The sequence below is a fragment of the Colobus angolensis genome, unplaced genomic scaffold (genome assembly GCF_000951035.1).
Source record: "Colobus angolensis palliatus isolate OR3802 unplaced genomic scaffold, Cang.pa_1.0 Scaffold6, whole genome shotgun sequence".
NCBI classification, from domain to species: domain Eukaryota; kingdom Metazoa; phylum Chordata; class Mammalia; order Primates; family Cercopithecidae; genus Colobus; species Colobus angolensis.
In genome coordinates, this window is record NW_012119598.1 from 11,702,538 (window position 1) to 11,725,203 (window position 22,666).

The window sequence follows — 22,666 nt, forward strand, 5'->3', positions numbered from 1 at the left end:
AACATGGTGAAACCCCATCTCTACTAAAAATACAAAAAAATTAGCTGGGCGTGGTGGCGCATGCCTATAATTCCAGCTACTCACAAGGCTGAGGCACGAGAATTGCTTGAACTCAGTAGGTGGAGGTTGCAGTGAGTTGAGATCATGCTACTGCACTCCAGCCCAGGTGGCAGAGTGACTCCATCTTAAACAAAAAAAGATAACTGGAAATTGGAAATTTAAGAATCTATAAGATCCTTTTCAACTGTGAAAACCAGAGTCTAGGATCAGGTGCCAGCCTCTCTCTTTTTACCTAACAGAATTTATGATTTCCAAGGATTCATGAGATTTTCATTTCTGTATCTCCTGAAAGAATAAATGATCTAGTTCAGATTCAGTACCATGGCATTAAGCTAATATCCACCTCTCAACTAAAAACACACAGAAATTCTGAATAGAATTAGCATTTATTTTCAAATGGAGTAAATCTAATACTTAAGCTTCTTAAAGTAATATTGAAAATGTCTTAGAATATTTTGATAACTTGTTTTGAATTGTTATGAATGTTAACACTTAAAAAAGATACTATATTTTAGGCTAAGCTTCTGTCACCATCACAGAAAGACATACCCAATCAAAATAACGCCGTATCTCCAGAGACTTCTGAAAAAAAATTCCAAGATAGTTTTGCTTTTTTGACTCCTGAAGATTCTGCCCAGAAAACAGGTACATGATTTTCTGTTGACTTACATAGAAAAAAATGTGTATTCGGGAAAGGAAGTTTGAAGTAAACGAAACATTTTCATTTTAATACATATTAAAGAAAATATGAAGATAATATTGTTCTTTACCTTAATGTCTCTTATTAGAAAATAACAGAGGATATGGTGTTTTAATTTTGATTTGCCATTTGAGATGAGCTTGTGCCCAAGAATTGCTGGTCTCTTCTTTTTTTAAAGAAGCAAGACATCTCAAATTATGACCTGTGGCAAGGATTGGTAAACATTTTTTGTAAGGTTCCAATAGTAATTATTTTTTGCTTTTTGATCCATATGGTTTCTTTTTCTTGTGTGTGTGTGTGTTTTTTTTTTTGACATGGAGTCTTGCTTTGTCGCCCAGGCTGGAGTGCAATGGTGTGATCCCAGCTCACTGCAACATCCACCTCCCAGGTTCAAGCAATTCTCCTGCCTCAGCCTCCCATACCCGGCTAATTTTTGTATTTTTAGTTGAGATGGAGTTTTGCCATGTTGGCCAGTCCATTCTGAAACTCCTGACCTCAAGTGATCTGCCCACCTTGCCCTCCCAAAGTGCTGGGATTACAGGTGTGAGCCACCACAGCTGGCCTTGATCCATATGGTTTCTGTTGTAACTATTCAACCGTGCAGTTGTTGCACGAAATTGGCCGTGGATAAGATGTAAGCCAATGGGCTAGCTGTCTTTCCATAAAACTTTATTTATAAAATGAGGTAGCAGACTGGATTTGGCTTGGGGGCCAGAGTTTGCCCACCCTTAACCTATAGGCTTTTTCTTAACCCTCAATGTATTTTATTTTAGCTGTCTCCTTTTTTAAGTTTGTTAAGAATATGATTGTTTGTTAATAACAATATTAATATTGTTTATTATTCTGCAGTTCAGTACATTGCCAGGCATACAATGATATTTAGTAAGTACTTCAATAACAATCTGTTAGTGTAGCTGCCACTGGAAGAAAATAAGTAGGGAAAATAAAAAAGTAGAGAGGAAAATGTAACATTAAAGAATAAAAGGGGTCAGGTGCAGTGGCTCCCTCCTGTAATCCCAGCACTTTGGGAGGCTGAGGCAGGTGGATCACCTGAGGTCAGGAGTTCGAGACCAGCCTGACCAATATGGTGAAATCTCATCTCTACTAAAAATACAAAAATTAGCCAGGTGTGGTGGCAGGTGCCTGTAGTCCTAGCTGCTTGGGAGGCTGAGAGGAGAATTGCTTGAACTGGGTGGTGGAGGTTGCAGTGAGCTGAGATTGTGCCACTGCACTCCAGCCTGGGTGACAGAGTGAGACTCTATCTCACAAAGAAAAAAAAAAAAAAGAATAAAAGGAAGGAAGAGAGCAAGAGAGGGAAGAAAGGAATAAAGCTACTACCAAAAAGTAACAGTCAACAAAATGGCAATACTAAGTTCTTACCTACCAATAATTACTTTAAATGGATTAAATTTTCCAATCAAAAGACACAGAGTGGTTGAATGGATAGAAAAAAAATGAGATTTAGCAATATGCTGTTTATAGGGGACTCACTTTATCTTAAGGACAGGTATAAACTGAAAGTGAAGGGTTGGAAAAAGATATTCCATGCAAATGGCAGTCAAAAGAGAGCAGAGATCTGGCTACACCTACGTCAGGCAAAATAGACTTTGTCAAAATTTGTCACAAGAGACAAAGACTAGATGATGATAAAAGGGTTAATTCATCAACAGGAAATAGCAATTGTAAATATATATATGCACCCAACATTACAGCACCTAAATATATAAAGCAAATATTAACAGAACTGAAGAGGGAAATAGCAATACAATAACAGAGTTCTTTAATTTCCCCACCTTCAACAGTCTATAGATTATCCAGATAGAAAATCAATAAGAAAACAGTGGACTTGAATAATACAGTAGACCAGATGAATCTAACTAACATATACAGAACATTCCATCTCACAGTGAAACACATACTCTTCTGCAGTGCACAGTGCACATGGGACATTCTCCAGAATTTATCGTATGTTGGGCCACAAAATACATCTTAACAAATTTGAAAAGACTGAAGTAATCTTAGAGGTCTTTTCTGATCACAGCAGTATGAAACTAGAAATAATAACAGGAGGAAGATTGGAAAATTCACAAATACGTGGAAATTAAACAACACACTCCTGAATAACCAATGGATCAAAAAAATTAAAAGGGAAATTTAAAAATCTTGAGATAAATGAAAATGGAAACATACCAAAATTTACAGGATGCAGCAAGAGCAGTGTTAAAAGGTAAGTTTATAGCAATAAATACCTATATTAAGAAAAAAGAAAAATCTCAAATAACTTCACCCCTTAAGAAACTGAAAAAAGAAGAAACTAAACCGAAAGTCAGCTTAACGAAGAAAATAACAAATATTAAGGCATAAATAAATGAAATAGATACTAGAAAGACAATAGAAATGGTCAACGAAACTAAGAATTTGTATTTGGAAAGAGTGAAATTGACAGACCTTTAGCTAGACTAACCAAGAGAAAAAGAGAGAGGACTCAAAAGAAAAAAACATTATGTATGAAAAAGGAGACATTACAACAGATACCGCAGAACTACAAAGGATCATAAGCAATTACAACAAACAAATTATACACCAACAGATCGGATAACCTAAAAGAAATGGATGAATTTCTAGAAACGTGACCTACCAAGACTGAATATGAAGAAATAGAAAAGCTGAAGAGACCCATAATGAGTAAAGCGATCAAATCAGTAATCAAACCTCCCAACAGAGAGTACCCCAGGGCCAGACGGTTTCATTGGTGAACTCTACCAAGTATTTAAAGAAAAATGAACACCAATGCTTTTCAAACTCTTCGGAAAAACTGAGGTGGAGAGAACACTTACAAACCCATTTTATGAGGCCACCTTTACCCTCTTGTCAAAGCCAGATAAGAATGCTACAAGAAAAGAAAATTACAGACCAATGTCCCTGATGAACATATATGTAAAAACCCTCAAAAATACTAACAAAACTTACTAAATAGCACATTAAAAGGACTATACACCATGAAAAAGTAGGATTTATCCCTGAGATTCAAGGAAGGCTCCACATACACAAATCAATAAATATGATAAACCACATTAACAGAATGAAGGTTAAATTCCTAAAGTCATCTCAATAGATGCAAAACATTTGACAAAATTTAACATCCTTTCGTAATAACTCTCAACAAATTAGGTACATATGGAATGTACCTCAATATATGACAAGCCTATAGCCAGCATTCCACTCACTGGTGAAAAGCTGAAAGCTTTTCCTCTAAGATCAGGAATAAGACAAAGGTGCCTACTCTTGCCACTTCTGTTTAACATAGTACTGGAAGTCCTACCCAGTTCTATCCAGGCAAGAAAAAGAAATAAAAGACATCAAAATTGGAAGATGTTAAATTGTTTTTGTTTAAAGATGACATGATTTTACATATATCAAACCCTAAAGGCTTCACCAAAAAACTGTTAGAACTAATAAATGAATTCAGTAAAATTACAGGATACAAAATCAACATACAAAAATCAGTTGTGGAGTTTGCTTCCGGGTTTCAACAAAACGACAACAAAACAAAAATGAGTTGCATTTCTAGACACTAACAATAAAAAAAGAAATCAATAAAATCTCGGCCAGGTATGGTGGCTCATGCCTGTAATCCCAGCACTTTGGGACGCTGAGGCAGGCGGATCATGAGGTCAGGAGATCAAGACCATCCCAGCTAACACAGTGAAACCCTATCTCTACTAAAAATACAAAAAATTAGCTGAGCGTGGTGGCACATCCTTGTAGTCCCAGCTACTCGGGAGGCTGAGGCAGGAGAATCACCTGAACCCAGGAGGCACAGGTTGCAGTGAGCTGAGATCACGCCACTGCACTTCAGCCTGGGTGACACAGTGAGACTCCATCTCAAAAAAAAGAAAAAAGAAAAAATCTCACTTATAATAGCTTACAAAAAACACAAAAATAACCAAGGAGATGAAAGATCATAATCTGAAAACTATAAGACATTGATGAAATTAATTGACGACATAAATGGAAGAATGTCCTATGTACATGGATTGGAAGAATTAATATTGTTAAAATGTCCTCATTATCCAAAGCAATATACAGATTCAATTCAATTGCTCTCAAATTTCTACTGGCATTTTTCACAGAAATAGAAAAAATTATCCTCATTATCCGAAGCAATATACAGATTCAATTCAATTGCTCTCAAATTTCTACTGGCATTTTTCACAGAAATAGAAAAAACTATCCTAAAATTTATATAGAACCACAAAAGACCCTAAATAGCCAAAGCAATGTTGAGAAAGAGGAATACAGCTGGAGGCATCACACTTTCTGATTTCAAAGTGTATTTTAAAACTATAGTAATCAAAACAGTATAGTACTGCCATAGAGACAGGCACATAAGGCCAAGGTAACATTATGAGCCCAGACATAAACCTACACATATATATGGCCACTTAATCTTTAAAAAGGGCACCAAGAATACACAATGTGGAAAGGAAAGCCTCTTCAATAAATGTGTTGGGAAAACTGGTTATCCACATACTAAACAATGAAATTGGACCTCTTTCTTTCACCGTATACAAAAATCAACTCAAAATAGATTAAGAATTTAAGATCTAAAACTGTACAGCTACTAGACAAAAATAGGGAAACAGCTCTTTGACACTGGTCTTAGCAATGATTTTTTGCATACAACCCTAATAGCACAATAAACTTTTGGGACTATGTCATACTAAAAATCTTGTGCACAACAAAGCAATCAATCACATGGAAAGACAACCTAAAGAATGGGAGAAAATATTTGCAAATCATATATCTGATAATAAGTTAGGGGTTAATATTCAAAATAATTTCCACAACTCAAAAGCAAGAACACACATAACCTCATTAAAAAGGGGTAAAGAAGCTGGATAGACATTTTTCCAAAAAAGATGCACAAGTAGCTAATGTGGGTATATATACTCAACATCACTGATCATTAGAGAAATGCAAATCAAAACCATAATGTGATATCTCACAGCCATCCAGATAGCTATTATCAAAAAGACAAGAGATAACAAGTGTTGGCAAGGATATGGAGAGAAGGAAACAATTGTACATTGTTGGTGGGAATGTAAATTGATGCAACCATTGTGGAAAACAGTATGGAGTTTCCTCAAAAAAATTAGAATTGTATAGAATCCATCAGTCCCACTTCCATATATATATCCAAAGGAGATAAAATCAGCATCTTAAAGAGATATCTGCACTTCCATGTTTATTGCAGCATTATTCACAATAGCCAGGATGTGTAATCAGCCTAAGTATCAGTCAGTGGATGAATGAATATAGAAAATGTGGTATATATAAACAATGGAATACTATTCAGCCTTAAGAAGGAAATCAGGCCATATGCAACAATATGGATAAACCTGGAGGTCATTATGTTAAGTGAAATAAGCTAGTCACTAAAGGACAAATACTATATAATCTCACATATACACGGGGGAAAAAAAAAAAAAAGTAAAACCCATAGGAACAGAGTAGAACAGTGGTTGCCAGGTGCTAGGAGGTAGGGGGAAAGAGGAGATGGTCCTCGAAGGATATAAACTTTCAGGCATAACATGAACAAGTTCTGGGATCTACAGCACAGGCAGTGATGGATGTGTTCATTGATTTAAAAGTGATCATCATTACACCATGTATATGTATATCAAATCATCAAAAAAGTGTAAGAGGCAATAAGGGAGGGGATTCTAAGGGAGAGAAGAGAAGAATCACAAGATAGAGGTGGAAGAATCCCTGCCCATGTTATTTGAGGCCAGATGGGCAGCTCTTTAAGGTGCCGATCTAGTTGAAGTAACTGGCTGTTAATCTTACCTACATATGTACAAACCTAATAAGAATTCATGTCCCGAAAGATACAGTCAGTAGATTTTTGTTTCACTTAGAACTGTGTCCCTTTTTTTTGATGATGAGATTTAATATCTAGAATGATAGTGAATTCTTATTGCTTTGTTACTTGACATGTATTCACTTGAAACTTCTCTCTAATGCTCAGAGCTTCAAGGTCCTCACTCGCTGAGCAAGCTCTCTTCCTTGGAGCACCCAGAAGATGAAGAAAACATATCTAAGGTACTATTTAATTGTTGGTTATTCATCTGATTTTCCAGAATTAATGTCATATTTGCATAACACATTGGCTATTCCTTTTGACGGGGTAATATAACACCACCTGTTTCCTGCTTTGCCATAAAGGACATATATTTGTGGTCTGTTTTGTTTTTAAGATTGTGAACCAAGAATCGCTAATGGAAAGTACTAGCTTGAAACATAAGCTGCAAAACTTGGAAGACAGAGGTGAGAGAATAGTCCTTTTTTTTTCTTTTTGGCAGAATAAAATGAAATTAATCTGATTTTGGCAGACTGGGCTGTTACTCAGATTGCAGATCAAGTCACTTTGCACAGTGACTTTTGCCAGGCCATGGAGGGAGGAGTGTGAGCTGCTTACTAGTTCTAAATGTTCATGAAGGTTAGGAGGAAAAATGGGGGACTCCATTCAGGAACCAGGACCTCTTGTGCCAAGGAAGGTATAGCCTGGGACCTGAATCCCACCAGCCAGTCACACCTTCTTTCCAGCCTCAGAGGAGGGCACAGTGGCGGCACTTTCCTAAGGATCTCATCCAGAGCTTATTTCATTCTCAAGCATGTAGTTGCAGTTTATAAGAAATGTTCTAAAACATTGTGTGGTCAAATTATTAAAACTTCTGAGTTCATTTACTCATGTTAACAGTGGTATAAAGATTCCCAGCCTGGCCGGGCGCGGTGGCTCAAGCCTGTAATCCCAGCACTTTGGGAGGCCAAGACGGGCGGATCACGAGGTCAGGAGATCGAGACCATCCTGGCTAACACGGTGAAACCCCGTCTCTACTAAAAATACAAAAAAAAACTAGCCGGGCGAGGTGGCGGGCGCCTGTAGTCCCAGCTACTCCGGAGGCTGAGGCAGGAGAATGGCGTAAACCCGGGAGGCGGAGCTTGCAGTGAGCTGAGATCCGGCCACTGCACTCCAGTCCGGGCGACAGAGCGAGACTCCGCCTCAAAAAAAAAAAAAAAAAAAAAGATTCCCAGCCTGGTTCACAATGTTGTATATAATATAATGTAATGATATAATACTTTTCTACTGTTTATGGTGTTTCTTGACTACATTTTTTCTCTACTTTTAAAAATTACATATCGAAAGGATTCAACTGGTTATAAATATGTGTTAGGATATTTAGAAAATTAATACAACAAATATCTGCAAGCCATCATCCAGTTTTAGAAATATAACATTACTATTGCTTTCAAAATCCTGGTATGCTTTACCTGAAACCCATCCCACCCCCTCCCCTTAATTTTATGTCTGAATCTCTGCTTTTTTGTTCATTTGTGCGTTGTGAGAAATACCATACATTCAGAGGAGATAGTCAGATGTGTACAGTTTAAAGAATGACTATAAAGAGAACATCTGTGTAACCACAGCTCAGATTGGGAACTAGAAAATTGCCATTGGCTTACAATCCTTCCATACCAGATTATTACTTATTAATTTATTTCATCCCTCATAGAGGTAATGACTTAGGACTTTTGTAAAAACCTTTCAGTTACTTCTCTTTATACTTTTGCTTTCTCTGTATGTATCCCTAAATAATATACAGTTTAGTTTTATCTGATTTTAAATGTAAACAAATGACATTATACTGTATATATTATATATGGCTTCTTTTGCTCAATCATTTGTGAGATCCATCCATGCTAATATGTGTAAGTGAAGTATATTTCTTTAGCATTCAGTTACATGAAAATGCCACATTTAAAAATCCATTCCAGTGCTGTGGGATATTTGGATTTTTGCAGTTTGGGTTGTTAGAAATAATGCCACTATGAAGAATCGTGCACATTTCTCCTGATACACGTTAAAAATCTTGTCTAGGTTCATTTTTTGGAGTATAATTGCTGGGTTACAGAATATGCATACCTTTAACAATTTTACATATGCCAAACTTTCTCAAAGTGACTGTATCTGTTACTTTCCCACTAGCTGTGTATGAGAGCCCTGTTGCTTTACATCCTCACCAACACTTGGTATTTTAAATTTCTGATTGTGTGTGTGGACACTGAAGTTTTAATTCAAATATCCCTGATTGAAGTTTAGGAGAATTTTATGTGTTTATTAGCCATTTCAATTTCCTCTTTTGTGTAGTGTCTAACATGTCTTGCCTAGTTGTATATAGAATTATCTTCTTATATTGATTCCTAGGAATTCTTCGTAATACATACTGGACACTCGTCCTTGATTATGTGGCTTGTAAATATCTTCTTTCACTGTGTGGTCTGTACTTCTCTCTCTGTATAATGTGTTTAAGATTGCTTTTTTGATAAACCAAAGCTTTTAATTTTAATAAATTCTATTTCATCAATCTTTTCTCTGTGGTTAGTCATATGAAATTCTTACCAAAAACATATGATCATATATTATGTCCTATATTACTACATTTAATGCTATTCATTTCTCTCTAAGTACTGCTTTAGGTGAATCTCACACATTATAATATATAATATTTGTCATTATTTACTTTAAAATATTATTTTTTATTTTTAAATTTTTTATTTCATTTTATTTTATCTTGGCTCATTGCAGCCTCCGTCTCCCGGGTTCAAGCGATTCTTCTGCTTCAGCCTCCCGAGTAGCTGGGATTACAGGCATGTGCCACCATGTCTGACTAATTTTGTATTTTTAATAGAGGCGGGGTTTCGCCATGTTGGCCAGGCTGGTCTTGAACTCCTGACCTCAGGTGATCTGCCTGCCTTGGACTCCCAAAGTGCTGAGATTACAGGCATGAGCCACCATGCCCAGCCTAAAATATTATTATTTTTTTATTTCTTTATTGACCCAGATGTTGACCCAAATATATTTGTTAATTCTTAGTGATATAGGAGTTCTTAGCTATCTTTTGGTTATTGTTTTCTAGTTTGATTGCTTTGTGACTAGAGAACAGAGTCTGTAAGATTATGCCTTTTGAAATTTTGAGATGTACTTTATGGCTTAGTATATGCTAATTTTTAAAAATATTAATTTGTGGTTAAAAGAATATATTTCACAATCATTGGGTACAGTGTCTATATATGTATATTCATTAGGTTGCTTTTCTTAACTATGTTCTTCAAATCTTATATTCTTACTATTTTTTAATCAGTCTACTTATTATATCAAGTGCTGAGAGAAGTGTATTAAAACCTTTCATTATGATTGCAGATTTGCCAGTTTTTTCTTCTGGTTCTGTTCAATTTTTGCTTCCTACAAATATTTTTTCTAAAGAATAAGTCTTTAGGCCAGGCATAGTGGCTCACACCTGTAATCCCAGCACTTTGGGAGGCTGAGGCGGGTGGATCACTTGAGGTCAGGAGTTCAAGACCAGCCTGACCAACATGGTGAAACCCTGGCTCTACTAAAAATACAAAAATTAGCTAGGTGTGGTGGCGCATGCCTGTAATCCCAGCTAGTCGTGAGGCTGAAGCAAGAGAATCACTTGAACCCAGGAGGCGGAGGTTGCAGTCAGCCAAGGTCGTGCCATGGCACTCCAGTCTGGGCGACAGAGCGAGACTCCATCTCAAAAAAAAACAAACAAAAAAAGAATAAGTCTTTAGATAAAAGTGAAATAGTTACCTTATTGTGTATTTACCTTATGGCATATTAAAACTCTTATCATTATGAAGTGATGACCCCTATATCTGGTCATGTTTTTGTCTTAAAGTCTGTTTATTTTGTTTAGAATTTGCATGGTATAATTTCTAAAAGTCTTCTTATGACTGACGTATGTGTATGTGTTTCCTAATATTATATATTGTTATATATATAACTTGTAAACAGCCTGTAGTTGGACTTCCTTGCCCCTCATTTCATAGTATGTCTTTTAACTGGAGTATTTAGTCCATTTACATTTCATGTACTTCCCCCCATATTTGGATTATATCTACTAATTTGTTTAGTACTTTCTGTGTGCTCCAACCCTTTTCATTTTGCATAAGTATTTTCATTGTATTTTTACTTCTACTCATTTGTAGTTATATACTCTCTTTTTTCATTTACTGATTAACTTAGAAACCATAACGTGTAAATTTCTAAGTCTAAATTTAATTTAGTGTTAATCTAGTGTGACTTTTACATAATGTGTAAATTTCTAAGCCTAAATTTAATTTACTGTTACTTTTCCTCCAGATTATATAGATCTAAGATCTTTGAATTCCACTGGCCTACCCCAACCACATAATGTGTTGGTGTTCTTTATTTTAAAACTTGAGGTTGAATTTTTGCTTTATGAAAATGCCCATTCAACCCTTATTCTTGAATTTTGCTGGGTGAAGAATACCACATTGGCAAAACTTTTTCTATCATACATCAAATAAATTATTCAGTTGTTTTTTGTTTTCTATTCTTCCTGATGAAAATTTAGCTGTCAATCTACCAGTCACTCTTCAAAGGTAATTTGTCCTTTTTTTCCCTCCTTCTGAATATATGTAAGATTTTTCCCATTTATCCTTGGTAATGTTCCACTTATTAAAATTTGTCTAAGTAAGTCTAAATACATCTAGGTAAGAAAAACCTTTTTGTTTATGTTCCTTGGCATTTGTAGGGAATCTGGAATATCACATGTTCTGGAATCAGTATCATCAGTTCTGGAAATCATCAGTTCTGGAAAATTCTCAGTCATTATCTCCTCAAGTATTGCTTTTGGTTCATTCTTCTTTCTCTTGCTTGAACTCCAACTAGATTCTACATCTTGTAGCCACTCCTACATATTTTCTATTCCTTCACTTTATTCACATGCTAGATAATTTCATCTGTTTTTCACAACTACCTGTTCACCAGTATCTAATACTGGACCTATCATTGAATGTTTATTATATTTTTTTATTTCTAGAAGTTGTTTGGTCCTTTCTAGAGCTGCTAGGTCCTTTTGTGTGGTTCCTATTCCCCAAAGACTTTTTTTTTTTTTTTTTTTGAGATGGAGTCTCGCTCTGTCACCCAGGCTGGAGTGCAGTGGTGCGATCTCAGCTCACTGCAAGCTCTGCCTCCTGGGTTCACACCATTCTCCTGCCTCAGCCTCCCGAGTAGCTGGGACTACAGGCACCCACCACCACACCTGCCCAGCTAATTGTTTGTATTTTTAATAGAGACGAGGTTTCACCATGTTAGCCAGGATGGTCTCGATCTCCTGACCTCGTGATCCGCCCGCCTCAGCCTCCCAAAGTGCTGGGATTACAGGTGTGAGCCACCGCGCCCGGCCTCCCTGAAGATATTTTTAAGCTTGTTTTTCTTTGTTTACATAGAATAGTTAATCTTCTTCCCTCTTTTTCAAAGTTGACTTTAGTTGTTCAAGGGACTTTTTATTTTTTTCATATAAATTTAGACTAAGTTGACCAAGTTACTTAAGTTCACTGGAATTTTGATAGAAATTGCATTACATATATAAGTTAATTTGAAGAGAAGCGACATCTTTAAAATATTAAACCATCCCACACAAGAGTATGAAATGTCTCTCTATTGGTCTGTGTCATTGTCTGCGTCCTTTATTGAGTTTTAAAGTTTTCTCTATGAAGGGCTAATGTATTTTGGGGTAATTCTTAGATATTTATGTTTTTTTACTATTGTTTTAAAATTTGTTGTTGCTAAAGTAGAGCGATACTGTTGATTTTTATAAAATAACCCTGTATCTGGCAACCTTGCTGAACTCTTATTAAGTCAAATAATTTATCTGTTGATTCTCTTAGTTGTCCTGAGTAGATGATTCTATTACTTGCAAAAAATGATAGATTCTTTCTCCCCTTCTGATACTTACATCTCTTATTTTTCGTTCTTCATAGCATTGGCTAATATCTTTAGTATGTTTTAAACATAGCAGTGAAAATCTGCATCCTTGTCTTTTTTCTAATCTTATAGCAAATGCATCTAAAGTTTCTCTGTTAAGTAAAATGTTTGTGGTAGATTTTTGGTATCGAATTTTTACCAGATTAAAGAAGTTCCTTTCTACTCATAATTTGCTGAGTTTTTAAAAAATCATAAATAAGTATTGAACTTTATGAAATGCTTTTTTTTGTATCAACTAAGATAATCAAATGAATTTTCTCCTTTAGTTTCTTTTTTCCCTCCAGCTTTATTGAGGAATAATTGGCAAATAAAAATTGTATATATTTACGGTATGTAATGTGATATTTTGTTATGCATATGCACTGTGAAATGATTACCATAATCAAGCTAATTTACATATCCACTCACATAGTTATCTTTGTGTGTATATGTGTGTGTTAATAATAAAGATCTTTCTCTCGGCCAGTTTCAAGTACATATACATTATTATTAGCTATAGTCACCATTGTATATCTCAGGTCTCTAGAACTTATTCATTTAATAACTGAAAGTTTATGCCCTTTGACCAGCGTCTCCCCATTTTCCCAACCCCTTGATTCCTGAAGGTAACCATCCTTCTACGCTAAGTGAAAGAAGCCAAACACAGACCAGGGCTGCATAATTTTACTTATATGTGGAATTTTAAAAAATACAACTCATAGTAACAGACAATAGAAGGGTATGGTGGTCCTTTCGCTTATTAATATGACAAATTATATCAATAGGTATTATGTTGTTCAGCCATACTTGTGTTCCTGGAATAAACCTCATTTGTTCGTGGTATGTTTTAAAAAAGATACATTGTTGGACTTATTTAGTGAATACCTTATTAATGAACTTTACATCTACATTCATGAGTGGAACAAACCTGTACTTTTCTCCTACTGCTGTTATCTGGAATTGGAATCGGTGTCACACTCGCCTGTGGATGGAGGCTCTCTCTCTGGCTGGAAAAGTTTATATCAGATAAAAACTAACTATTTTTTAAAAGTTTATAAAACCACCTGGGAATTTGGGGGATGGGAAAATGTTATTTCAATTTCCTTAGTAGTCACTGATATACTCAAGTTCTCTATTTCTTCTTGGGTCAGTTTTGGAATTATGTATTTTTCTAGGAATGCCTCAGCATCATATTTTTTAGTGTGCTGCTTAATGTTTAATTTAATTTTAATCATTGTAGTTGTTTCCTTTATATTGTGTACATGCTTATTTGTATCTTTTACTCTTGATAAGTTTTACTAGAGGTCCATCTTTTAAAGAATTGGTCTTTTGGTTTGTTACTCTTCTCTGTTTTTATTTCTATTGTTTTATCTTCTGTTGTTATCTGCTTTTTTAAAATTTTTACTTCTTATATCTTTGCATTTATTCTGATGTTCTTTTTCCAGCTTTTGAGTTAAATACTCATTTGTTTTTAACCTTTCTGTTTTCTTGATAAATGCATTTAAGTTTTCTTAGGAATGCTTTGGCCCCATCACATTTTGATATTAGTGCTTTTGTTACCATCAATGCTTAGTAGTTCTTCCTTTTTATGTATTTTTAAAAACCCAGTTATTTAGTAAAATTTAATGTAGTTTCCAAGCATATGGGATATGTCCATTACTTATTGCTGTTTGCAACGTGGTCAGAGAAACACAGTCTGTACAATATCTTTCCTTTAGAATTTACTGGGGCTTACGTTAAGGCCTAATTGGACTTGCCTTATGGCTGAAAACGGTATCCAAATTTCATGAGTGTTCTGTATGGACTTATCTATTTCCCTTTGTTGTATATCATATGTTTTGAGGTAGTGCTACTAGGTGCATCAGGAAGTGACTCTTCATCTTCAATCTTTTTTTCACCCTTGTGAATTGCTATCACATAAAGAGCTTTTACCTGGATTTTAAAAGTCTGATCTCACAATCTCTTTTAATAGGAACAATTAATCCGTTGTGCTTCCATTGATATATTTGGATTGAGTTTTCTTGTCTTTGTCCGACATTCTCATTCTTTCTGTCCTTGTCTTCATCTAGATTTATAATTTTTAATCAATTTCCCCTTTTTCCTAGTTTGGAAGTTTTCATCCCCTATTTCTAAAGTTAACCCTAGAAATTTTAACACACACACTTTTAAAAGCTTCAAGTTAATATTTTTACCATATTCCAAATAGAAGAAAGACCTTCAAACACTAACTTCAATCACATTTTTGAACATTTAGTTTCCAAACATACGGGTTATTTTAAAGGTATTTCATTACCTTTTGCTAACTTTTTGCAAGATAGTCAGAGAAACACAGTCTCTGCAATATTGTTTAGAATTTATTGGGGCTTATATTAAGGCCCAGTTGGACTTGCCTTATGGTTGAAAACTGTATCTAAATTTCATGAGCATTCTGTGTTGTATTTATTCTTCTGACAATTTAGCTGCTTCTCTAGTTTTTCTAATTCGTAAAATGTTTTCTGTTGGTATTACTTCACTCAGTGTTTTATTAGATTTACACTCAGATTTAATCATTTTGCTCACAATTCCTTTTTGCATCTTTCCTCCTGGTATCACTGTCCTTTTGTTCTTTTTGCCTGAATTACTCTAAAAAATATTTTCAGCATTTTCATTACAGGATTGATGTTTCCTTTGGAAAATAGAGTCTAAGGTCCAACTGGTCTTTCCTTTTTGTAGTACAATCAGCAGGAGCCCTTACCTTAACTCCCTCTCCTTCAGCACTCCAACAGAAGCTGGAAGAGAAGAAGAGACGTGTGTCAGAGGGACCCTCAGACAGGCTGGAGTGCAGTGGCACAGTTTTGAGTCACTGCAGCCTTGGATCTCCCAGGTTCAAGCAATCCTCCCACTTCAGCCTCCCAAGTAGGTGGGACTACAGGTGCATGCCACCACACTCAATGAATTTTTGTAATTTTTGTAGAGACAGGGATTTGACATGTTGGCCAGGCTGTTTTGAACTCTTGGACTCAAGCAATCTGTCACCTCAGCCTCCCAAAGTGCTGGGATTACAGGCATGAGCCACACGCCCAGCCAGAGGATAATTTTTTTTTTTTAAGATTCTGAATTTCGCCATCATCTACCTTCTTGGAGAGGTCTCCAGAATCAGGAAGGAGTCAAGAGGATAGCCCCTTCCTAGCTTAGTGCCTGGCATATAGATACACTCCATAAGTATTTGTCAAGGGAATGGAGTAAGAAAGTTAGAAAACCCAACATTTAAGGCTGGGCATGGTGGCTTATGCCTGTAATCCCAGAACTTTGGGAGGCCAAGGCAGGAAGATTGCTTAAGCCCAGGAGTTCAAGAGCAGCCTGGGCGACACAGAGCCTGTCTCTACAAAAATTACAAAAATGTTAGCTAGGCATGGTGGCATGTCCCTGTGTTCCCATCTACTCTTGAGGCTGACATGGGGGTGGTTGAGCTTGGGAGGATGAGGCTGCAGGGAGCTGTGATTGTGCTACTCTATTCCAGCCTGGGTGACAAAGCAAGATCCTGTCTCAAATGAAACAAAAAACCCAACATTTAATAATGAAACTCTGCTTGATTCCATATTTAAGCATGTATATGTAGTCACAAATATTTATTATCAATTGAGTTATCCATTTTTAATTGTATTAGTCTATACAAAAGATATTTAGTAGTCCCCATCAGACTGAGTATTCAACAGTAAAAATAGTCTTTAAATTGTCATACTCTTAGCACTTAATAAACATCAGTAAACAAAGCACTTGCATTGGGAAAGCGTTGTAAAAACTACATGGAGGATCTTTCAGTAGATCCTGTTCTTGCTCAGTAAAGACTGTTGGCCTTTATCATCGTTTACCACAGGATGTCACTTCAGAGCAGGGTTTCAAAAAATGCCTTAACTTAGGGGAACTTGGCTGGTTAACCACAGGATTGGTTCTGGTCTGGCATTAAACATTGTTTTTAACAGAAGTTTTGCAAGTTGAAAAATACAACACAGATGCCAAACATACATTCACTGAAACTTGTGCCCAGTCGGCCACCCAAGAGAAGTTCAGAAGCTCCTCAGATCGTACCTGTCTTCACTTTTCTTGGAAATGAAGAAAGCCGGGTTCTTGTGAGAGCAGGAGAACACCCTCCTTATAGCCACCAACACATACACACGGATTTCACGTTCTTTTAAGATGACTACGTTTGTGTTTATTTTTGAGGTGTTTTCTGTATGTAGTTTTAACTCTGTTATGAAAACATTGAAACATGACAGTGAAAAGCAGCATACGGTTACTGTGGAAACAAAACTGAGCCAAGGACATCACTTAGGACCTGCAGCGTCTCCTGATGAAGTGCTGGTTCTTGTGCAGGAGCCTGTGCTCCCTGGAGAGCCATGCCTTTGGTACAGATAAAGAACTTCACCAGCACTGCCACTTCGAAGAAGGTTTCTAGAAGTCTAGTGATTTGTGTCTCTGAAGCCATTTGTCTGGATGATCCCTTGTTAGTAGGTTCACAGATTCTGCGTAATTCATTCAAGGGGTGACCAGGTTATTTACATGATGTTCCTGGACTTCTGTCTTTGGTGGATGTAACTAGTGTCTGTGCTGACAGATGCCTTGCTTTGCCCCAGGTATGCTCGGTGGGCGAGGAAGGAGGGAGGATTGAAATTCAAGGCCGAGCTTTGGGTTATTGCTATAAATTTGCCACCAAGAAAAAAAAAAAACAAAACAAAAAAAACAGTTCCAGAAGGGGCAGAAGAGGCAGTAAGGAAAAGAAACGTGACTGTTGATCAGTGCCCAATCGAGGCCAGGTGGAAGCCTTTTAAAGTGGTTTCTTTTGGCCCTGACTGGGGTATAGAAGACGCAAGCATGAAGGTTGTTTGCCTTGAGGCTAAAAGAAAAGGATAGAGTTGTAATTGGTTCTTTTTTTGATTTTTAAAAATCTTTGCCCTTGAAATGATGGGATCCCCCCAGAAAATATCCATCCAAACCTTTCAAACAAATGGACACACCTAAGTCTAAGTGCAATGGGAAGAAAAGAGGTACTAGCTCCTCTATAAGATGCCTCTCACAAATGAGAGTATTTCCTAATGTGTGTCTTTTCTTTATTTTATTACAGAGAGGCTAGATACTGGCTCTTTCTTTTCTAAGTTCTGCAGAATGGAAATGTGATCTCTAATGAATTTTTCAGCTTATGAAAGTACTATTATAGAATACTAATTAGGGTGTCCCATGAGGTCTGTCCTGAATAGTTATTACTAGTTACTATTATTACTGGTTTAGTCCTTTTTGCTTTGCGATAATCCTTTTTCTCTCTCAGTTGGTATTACCTCTCTTGTTCACCATTTTCTTTTTTTTCCAAATTCATATATTTTTAACTTCCTCCAAGAGATAGTTTTATCAGATCTTAAAGTGCTAAATGTATTAATTGCTATTTGTCTTAAAGTGTTAAATGTATTCATTGCTATTTGTCTATTAATACAGGCAGTTTCTTTTCCTTACTGCCTGTTCTGCCTCTTCTGATATTCTATTTTCTTGGTGGCAAATTTGTAGCAATAGCCCAAAGCCTGGCACTATAGCAAATATATAGTGGCTATTTAGGTCTGTAAAGCTCGTGCTGTTTCTCTACCTCTACCCTCACCACTAGGAGAATTAGAATAACAGAATTGAAATAAACTCTTATCTGTTGTATTGAGATCTCCATTGGGCGTATCAGGTGTTTTATTTGTAGGAGCTTGGGTATTCTGCAGCATTCATCTATTCATTTATTGAACAAATGTTTATTGAGTGTCTACTATGTGCCAGACACTTCTGTCGGTGTCAGGGATATGGTAGTGAAGAAAACAAAATGCCTGCCCTCATTGGGCTTTACCCTCTAGTGTGGGAGACAGATGCTGGACAAGTGAAACATGTAGTATGTTGTATGTGATAAAGGCTGATAAGAAAATTAAGCTGGGAAGAGTGTGTGAAGAGTTGGGAGGCTACATTGAAAGTTAAGGTTAGATGGATGGAGAAATCTTTGGTGCAGATCTATGGGGAAGTACTCTGGTCAGAAGGAGTCTCAAGTGCAAAGGCCTTGAGGTAAGACTGTGCCAGGGATGTCCGAAGAACTACAAGGAGACCAGGATATCAGGAGCAGAGTGGAGGAAAGGTCACTTGCCTCTTTACCTCTCGCTATCTGCCAGCCGCATTGCCCTGCTTCTCACACATAGTAACGTCCACATATTCATGGAATGAATTAGTGAAATTGAATTCCAGAACTTTCAGAGAGAAAAATCAACAGCAACTAGAGAGGCGTGTGACAAAAGAGAAGTCAGATGATGTCACAACTAAAGGTATGGTGGGGGAGAGAGAGTGGTTTAGGTGGGGAGGGATAGACTCGTGGGGTTTGAAATAAAGATGTCAAATATTTGGAGACACAAGTTGGCCGCTTGAGAGAGCTCAGGCAAGAGAGAGATTTGGAAGTGACAACTGAAGGTGAAGGATTTAGGATTTCCTCCAGGGAGATGACCTTGGGCAGGAACTCAGAAAGTGAGGGATTCATTCCATAGGCAGAACCTTGAGGCTGGAGGAGAAGCGGGCAACAAAGAAAAGGAGGAGTTGCCAGGGCTCTGTGAACCATGGTGGTGCCATTGATAAGATTGGGAGGGCCCAGGTGAGGACCAGACATGTCTGGGATAAAAGTGAACATCAGCATAGAAAATATTTAGTGTTATGCTGAATTGAAATGGGAATCTACGTTCGGGTCTCTCAAAATCACTTGAGCTGTGAGGAGGCAAGATGGCCTCGTTTATGATGTAGCTTTCAGCATAGCGCCGATGTGCCAGTGTCACCAGCAGATGGCGCGCTCCAGGATGTGAGCTGAAGCACTTCCAAAGGCCCATCTGCCTGGTAACCTTGCTGTCTTGCTGTTTAGCTCAGAACCCTGGAAACGTTGCTTTTGATGTCTACCATTACTGCTTCACTTAGGAACGCTCTGCTTAATGAGTGGTCTGTGCTAAGCAGAGGGTTCCTAAACGTAACTGAGCTCATCAAACGGATGCCTGTTCCCATGTTCAGGTAACAGTGGACATCGTGCTTTGATACTTGGGCTGTGCCTAGTCAATGCACCGAGTAACTCATTAGCAACAGGCAGGGGACAAGTTTCAGATGCTACTCGTCAAAGTTAGATATTAACTGCCAAAAAATGAACAAGATAATTTTGAGTCGAAAGGAAATTTGCTCTGTTTGCCTTTAGACATACCAGAAGGTAGTTTTGCTAAGTCAAAACAATCAAGATTGGAAGAAGAGGTTGCTCCGGGATCCCCTTTCTCAATAACAGAAGAAAGAGAGTTGCCAGGTAACATCATGCACCCAGCCAGTGGTTCAAGTAGGAGTGGGATAAGTGGGTCAGCACAGGATGTACCAACATGAATTACAAGGGAGATATAGTTTTAAGATCATAGTAGCTACAAAATCCTAAAAACTAAGCTTTGTGTGCTTTCGGAGACAAGTAAATTGTTGCACAAATTATAGATAAAAGCAAGTGCCATTATCCCCTAGCATTTTTATTTCTTCCTCTTAACTCTTCCTTCTGGCAATTTTCAGGGCCCAAGCATTCCTAAAGTTGCAGGTCTCTGATACAGTTGATAGTTATTAACCAAATTTTTATGAGTGAAGTATCTATACCGATTAAGAAGAATGATCTGGAATGTCTGCATGTTTGAGGCTGGCCTTCTGGACAAATGGTACCATACATTTTGAAACAAAGGGCTCCAACACAACAGGTTTGAAAGCATTGATTCCAGACAGCCTGAATTTGAATCCAGGAGCTGCTGGCATGAGCACGCAAAACTTATGTGAGCTCTGTTAAACGGAAATCCTGACAGTACCTGCTTCACACAATTTTTGTGAGACTTAAAAGAATTGATGCTTGCAAATCCCTCAGAACAGCACCAGACCCCTTGCAAGCAAGGGGCACCCAGGAGCGGTTACACCAGAGAAATACCCTAGCCATATGTCCTCCTTAGAACCTCCTACAACACCTTGGGCTGCTTCTTAGACAGAAGGCCAGATGCCCTGATTTCAAGTGCTGGGAAGGTCTGGAAGAAATGAGCACTTGCCAGAGAACGAGGTCATGTCCGGGCAGTCAGTGGGGCTTCCATGGTTCTCATCTGTGCTTCCAAATAACTCATCCTCTGGGCAACTGATGAATTGAGCAAGTCTAGTTTGAACACTTTGTTAGTTTTATTCAATGTTTTATTTTTGTTTTCCAGAAGGAATTTCCACTTCATCCCTAGAAGTTGTGCCGGAGAACTTGAACAGTTCTGCCATTCTCCCAACCTTTGAAAACTTCTCTGGAAAACTGGAAAGAAAATTCGAGGTAATAGTCCACAAAACGTAAAAAACGAGAGTGTTATGAATCTGGAGGACATTATGCTAAGTGAAATAAGCCAGACAGTACTGCATGGTCTCACTTATATTGAAATCTAAAAAACTTTGAACTCAGAAACAGGGAGTAGAATGGTGGTTACCCCCGGGATCAGGGTAGGGGAAATGGGAGATATTGGATGGAGCATACAAACTTTCAGTTACAAGTTAGTAAGTTCTGGAGACCTAACATACAGCATAGGAGACCTAACCTATAACGTAACATCACTATAGTTAGTGATAATGTACTGTATACTTGAAATTTGCTGAGAGAGTGTATCTTAAGTATTCCTACCACCATCACCCCTAAGAAGGTAACTATGTGAAGTGATGAATATGTTAATTTGCTTGATTGTGGTAATCATTAAAAAAAATTTTTTTTTGAAGTAGAGACAAGGTCTCACTATGTTGCCTAGGCTGGTCTCAAACACCTGGGCTCAAGTGATCCACCTGCCTCGGCCTCCCAAAGTGCTGAGATTACAGGTGTAAGCCACCAAGCTTGGCCTGTGGTAATCATTTCATAATGTATATGTATATCAATCATGTGTATACTTTCAATACATAAAACTTTTGTTTTTCGTTTTTTAGAGAAAGGATCTTGTTCTGTTGCCAAGGCTGGAGTGCAGCAGTGAAATCATAGTTCACTCTAACCTTGAACTCCTGGGCTCAAGTGATCCTCTCTCCTAAGCCTCCCATGTAGCTGGGACTACAGGTGCATGCCAACACACCTGGCTAACTTTTAAACATTTTTTATAGAGATAGGGTCTTGCTATGTTGCCCAGTATGGTCTTACACTTCTGGCCTAAGGTGATCCTCCTGCTTCAGCCTCCCAAACTGCTGAGATTACAGGTGTGACCCACCATACCTGGCCTGATTTTTATTTGTCAATTATACTTCAACAAAGCTGAAAAAGATGAAAAAAGGAGAAGCTAGTTCATTATGAATTTAAAGTAACAACTTCATATTATTTATCAATGCTGTTGTTAGCCTTCATATGTGAAGGTGCTTCTAAGTGTTTGGGGAGGGGTATTTTTCTTAGCTGTGGTCACTGATTTCAGTCTTTCTGAATTGTGGTTTGTATTTTTCAGACAGCTATTCCATGTCCATTTGCCCCAATGAGACCAAGTGGACCTATGTGTAAATCAGACTGATAGTTTGGTTTCATTGGTAGCATTTTCAGACAACTGAACTACCGGAAAGCAATGATTTGGTCACAGTGATAGACAAGGAGGAGGGGAAGGAGGGAACCAAGTGGACTAGAGGGGAGTCTGGGGCCAGGCACGGTGATTCATGCCTATGGATCCCAGCACTTTGGGAGGCCAAGAGGAGAGAATTGCTTGAGGCCAGAGTTCAAGATCGACTCATGCAACATAGTGAGACCCTGTTTCTACAAAAATGTTTTAAAAAATTAGCCAGGCATGGTGACATACAGCTGTAGTCCCAGTTACTCAGGAGGCTGAGGTAAGAGAATCCCTTGAGTCCAGCAGTTCAAGGTTACAGTGAGCTATATCATGCCGCTGTGCTCCAGCCTGGGCCACAGAGCAAGACCCTGTCTCTATTTTTTAAAGAAAGAGAGAGGAGGCCGGGCGCGGTGGCTCAAGCCTGTAATCCCAGCACTTTGGGAGGCCGAGGTGGGCGGATCACGAGGTCAGGAGATC

At 37.6% G+C, this 22,666-nt stretch overlaps 1 protein-coding gene across 1 annotated transcript in view; it reads left to right on the forward strand.

The window, feature by feature from the left end:
• The window catches only part of SYCP2L (synaptonemal complex protein 2-like), a 91,366-nt gene that overhangs the window by 52,286 nt on the left and 16,414 nt on the right, over positions 1–22,666 (forward strand). The window contains exons 19-23 of the mRNA XM_011962913.1: positions 576–705; positions 6,792–6,865; positions 7,021–7,090; positions 19,837–19,938; positions 20,855–20,961. Coding sequence (XP_011818303.1) covers positions 576–705; positions 6,792–6,865; positions 7,021–7,090; positions 19,837–19,938; positions 20,855–20,961 — 483 coding nt within the window. The remainder of the gene's footprint in view (positions 1–575; positions 706–6,791; positions 6,866–7,020; positions 7,091–19,836; positions 19,939–20,854; positions 20,962–22,666) is intronic.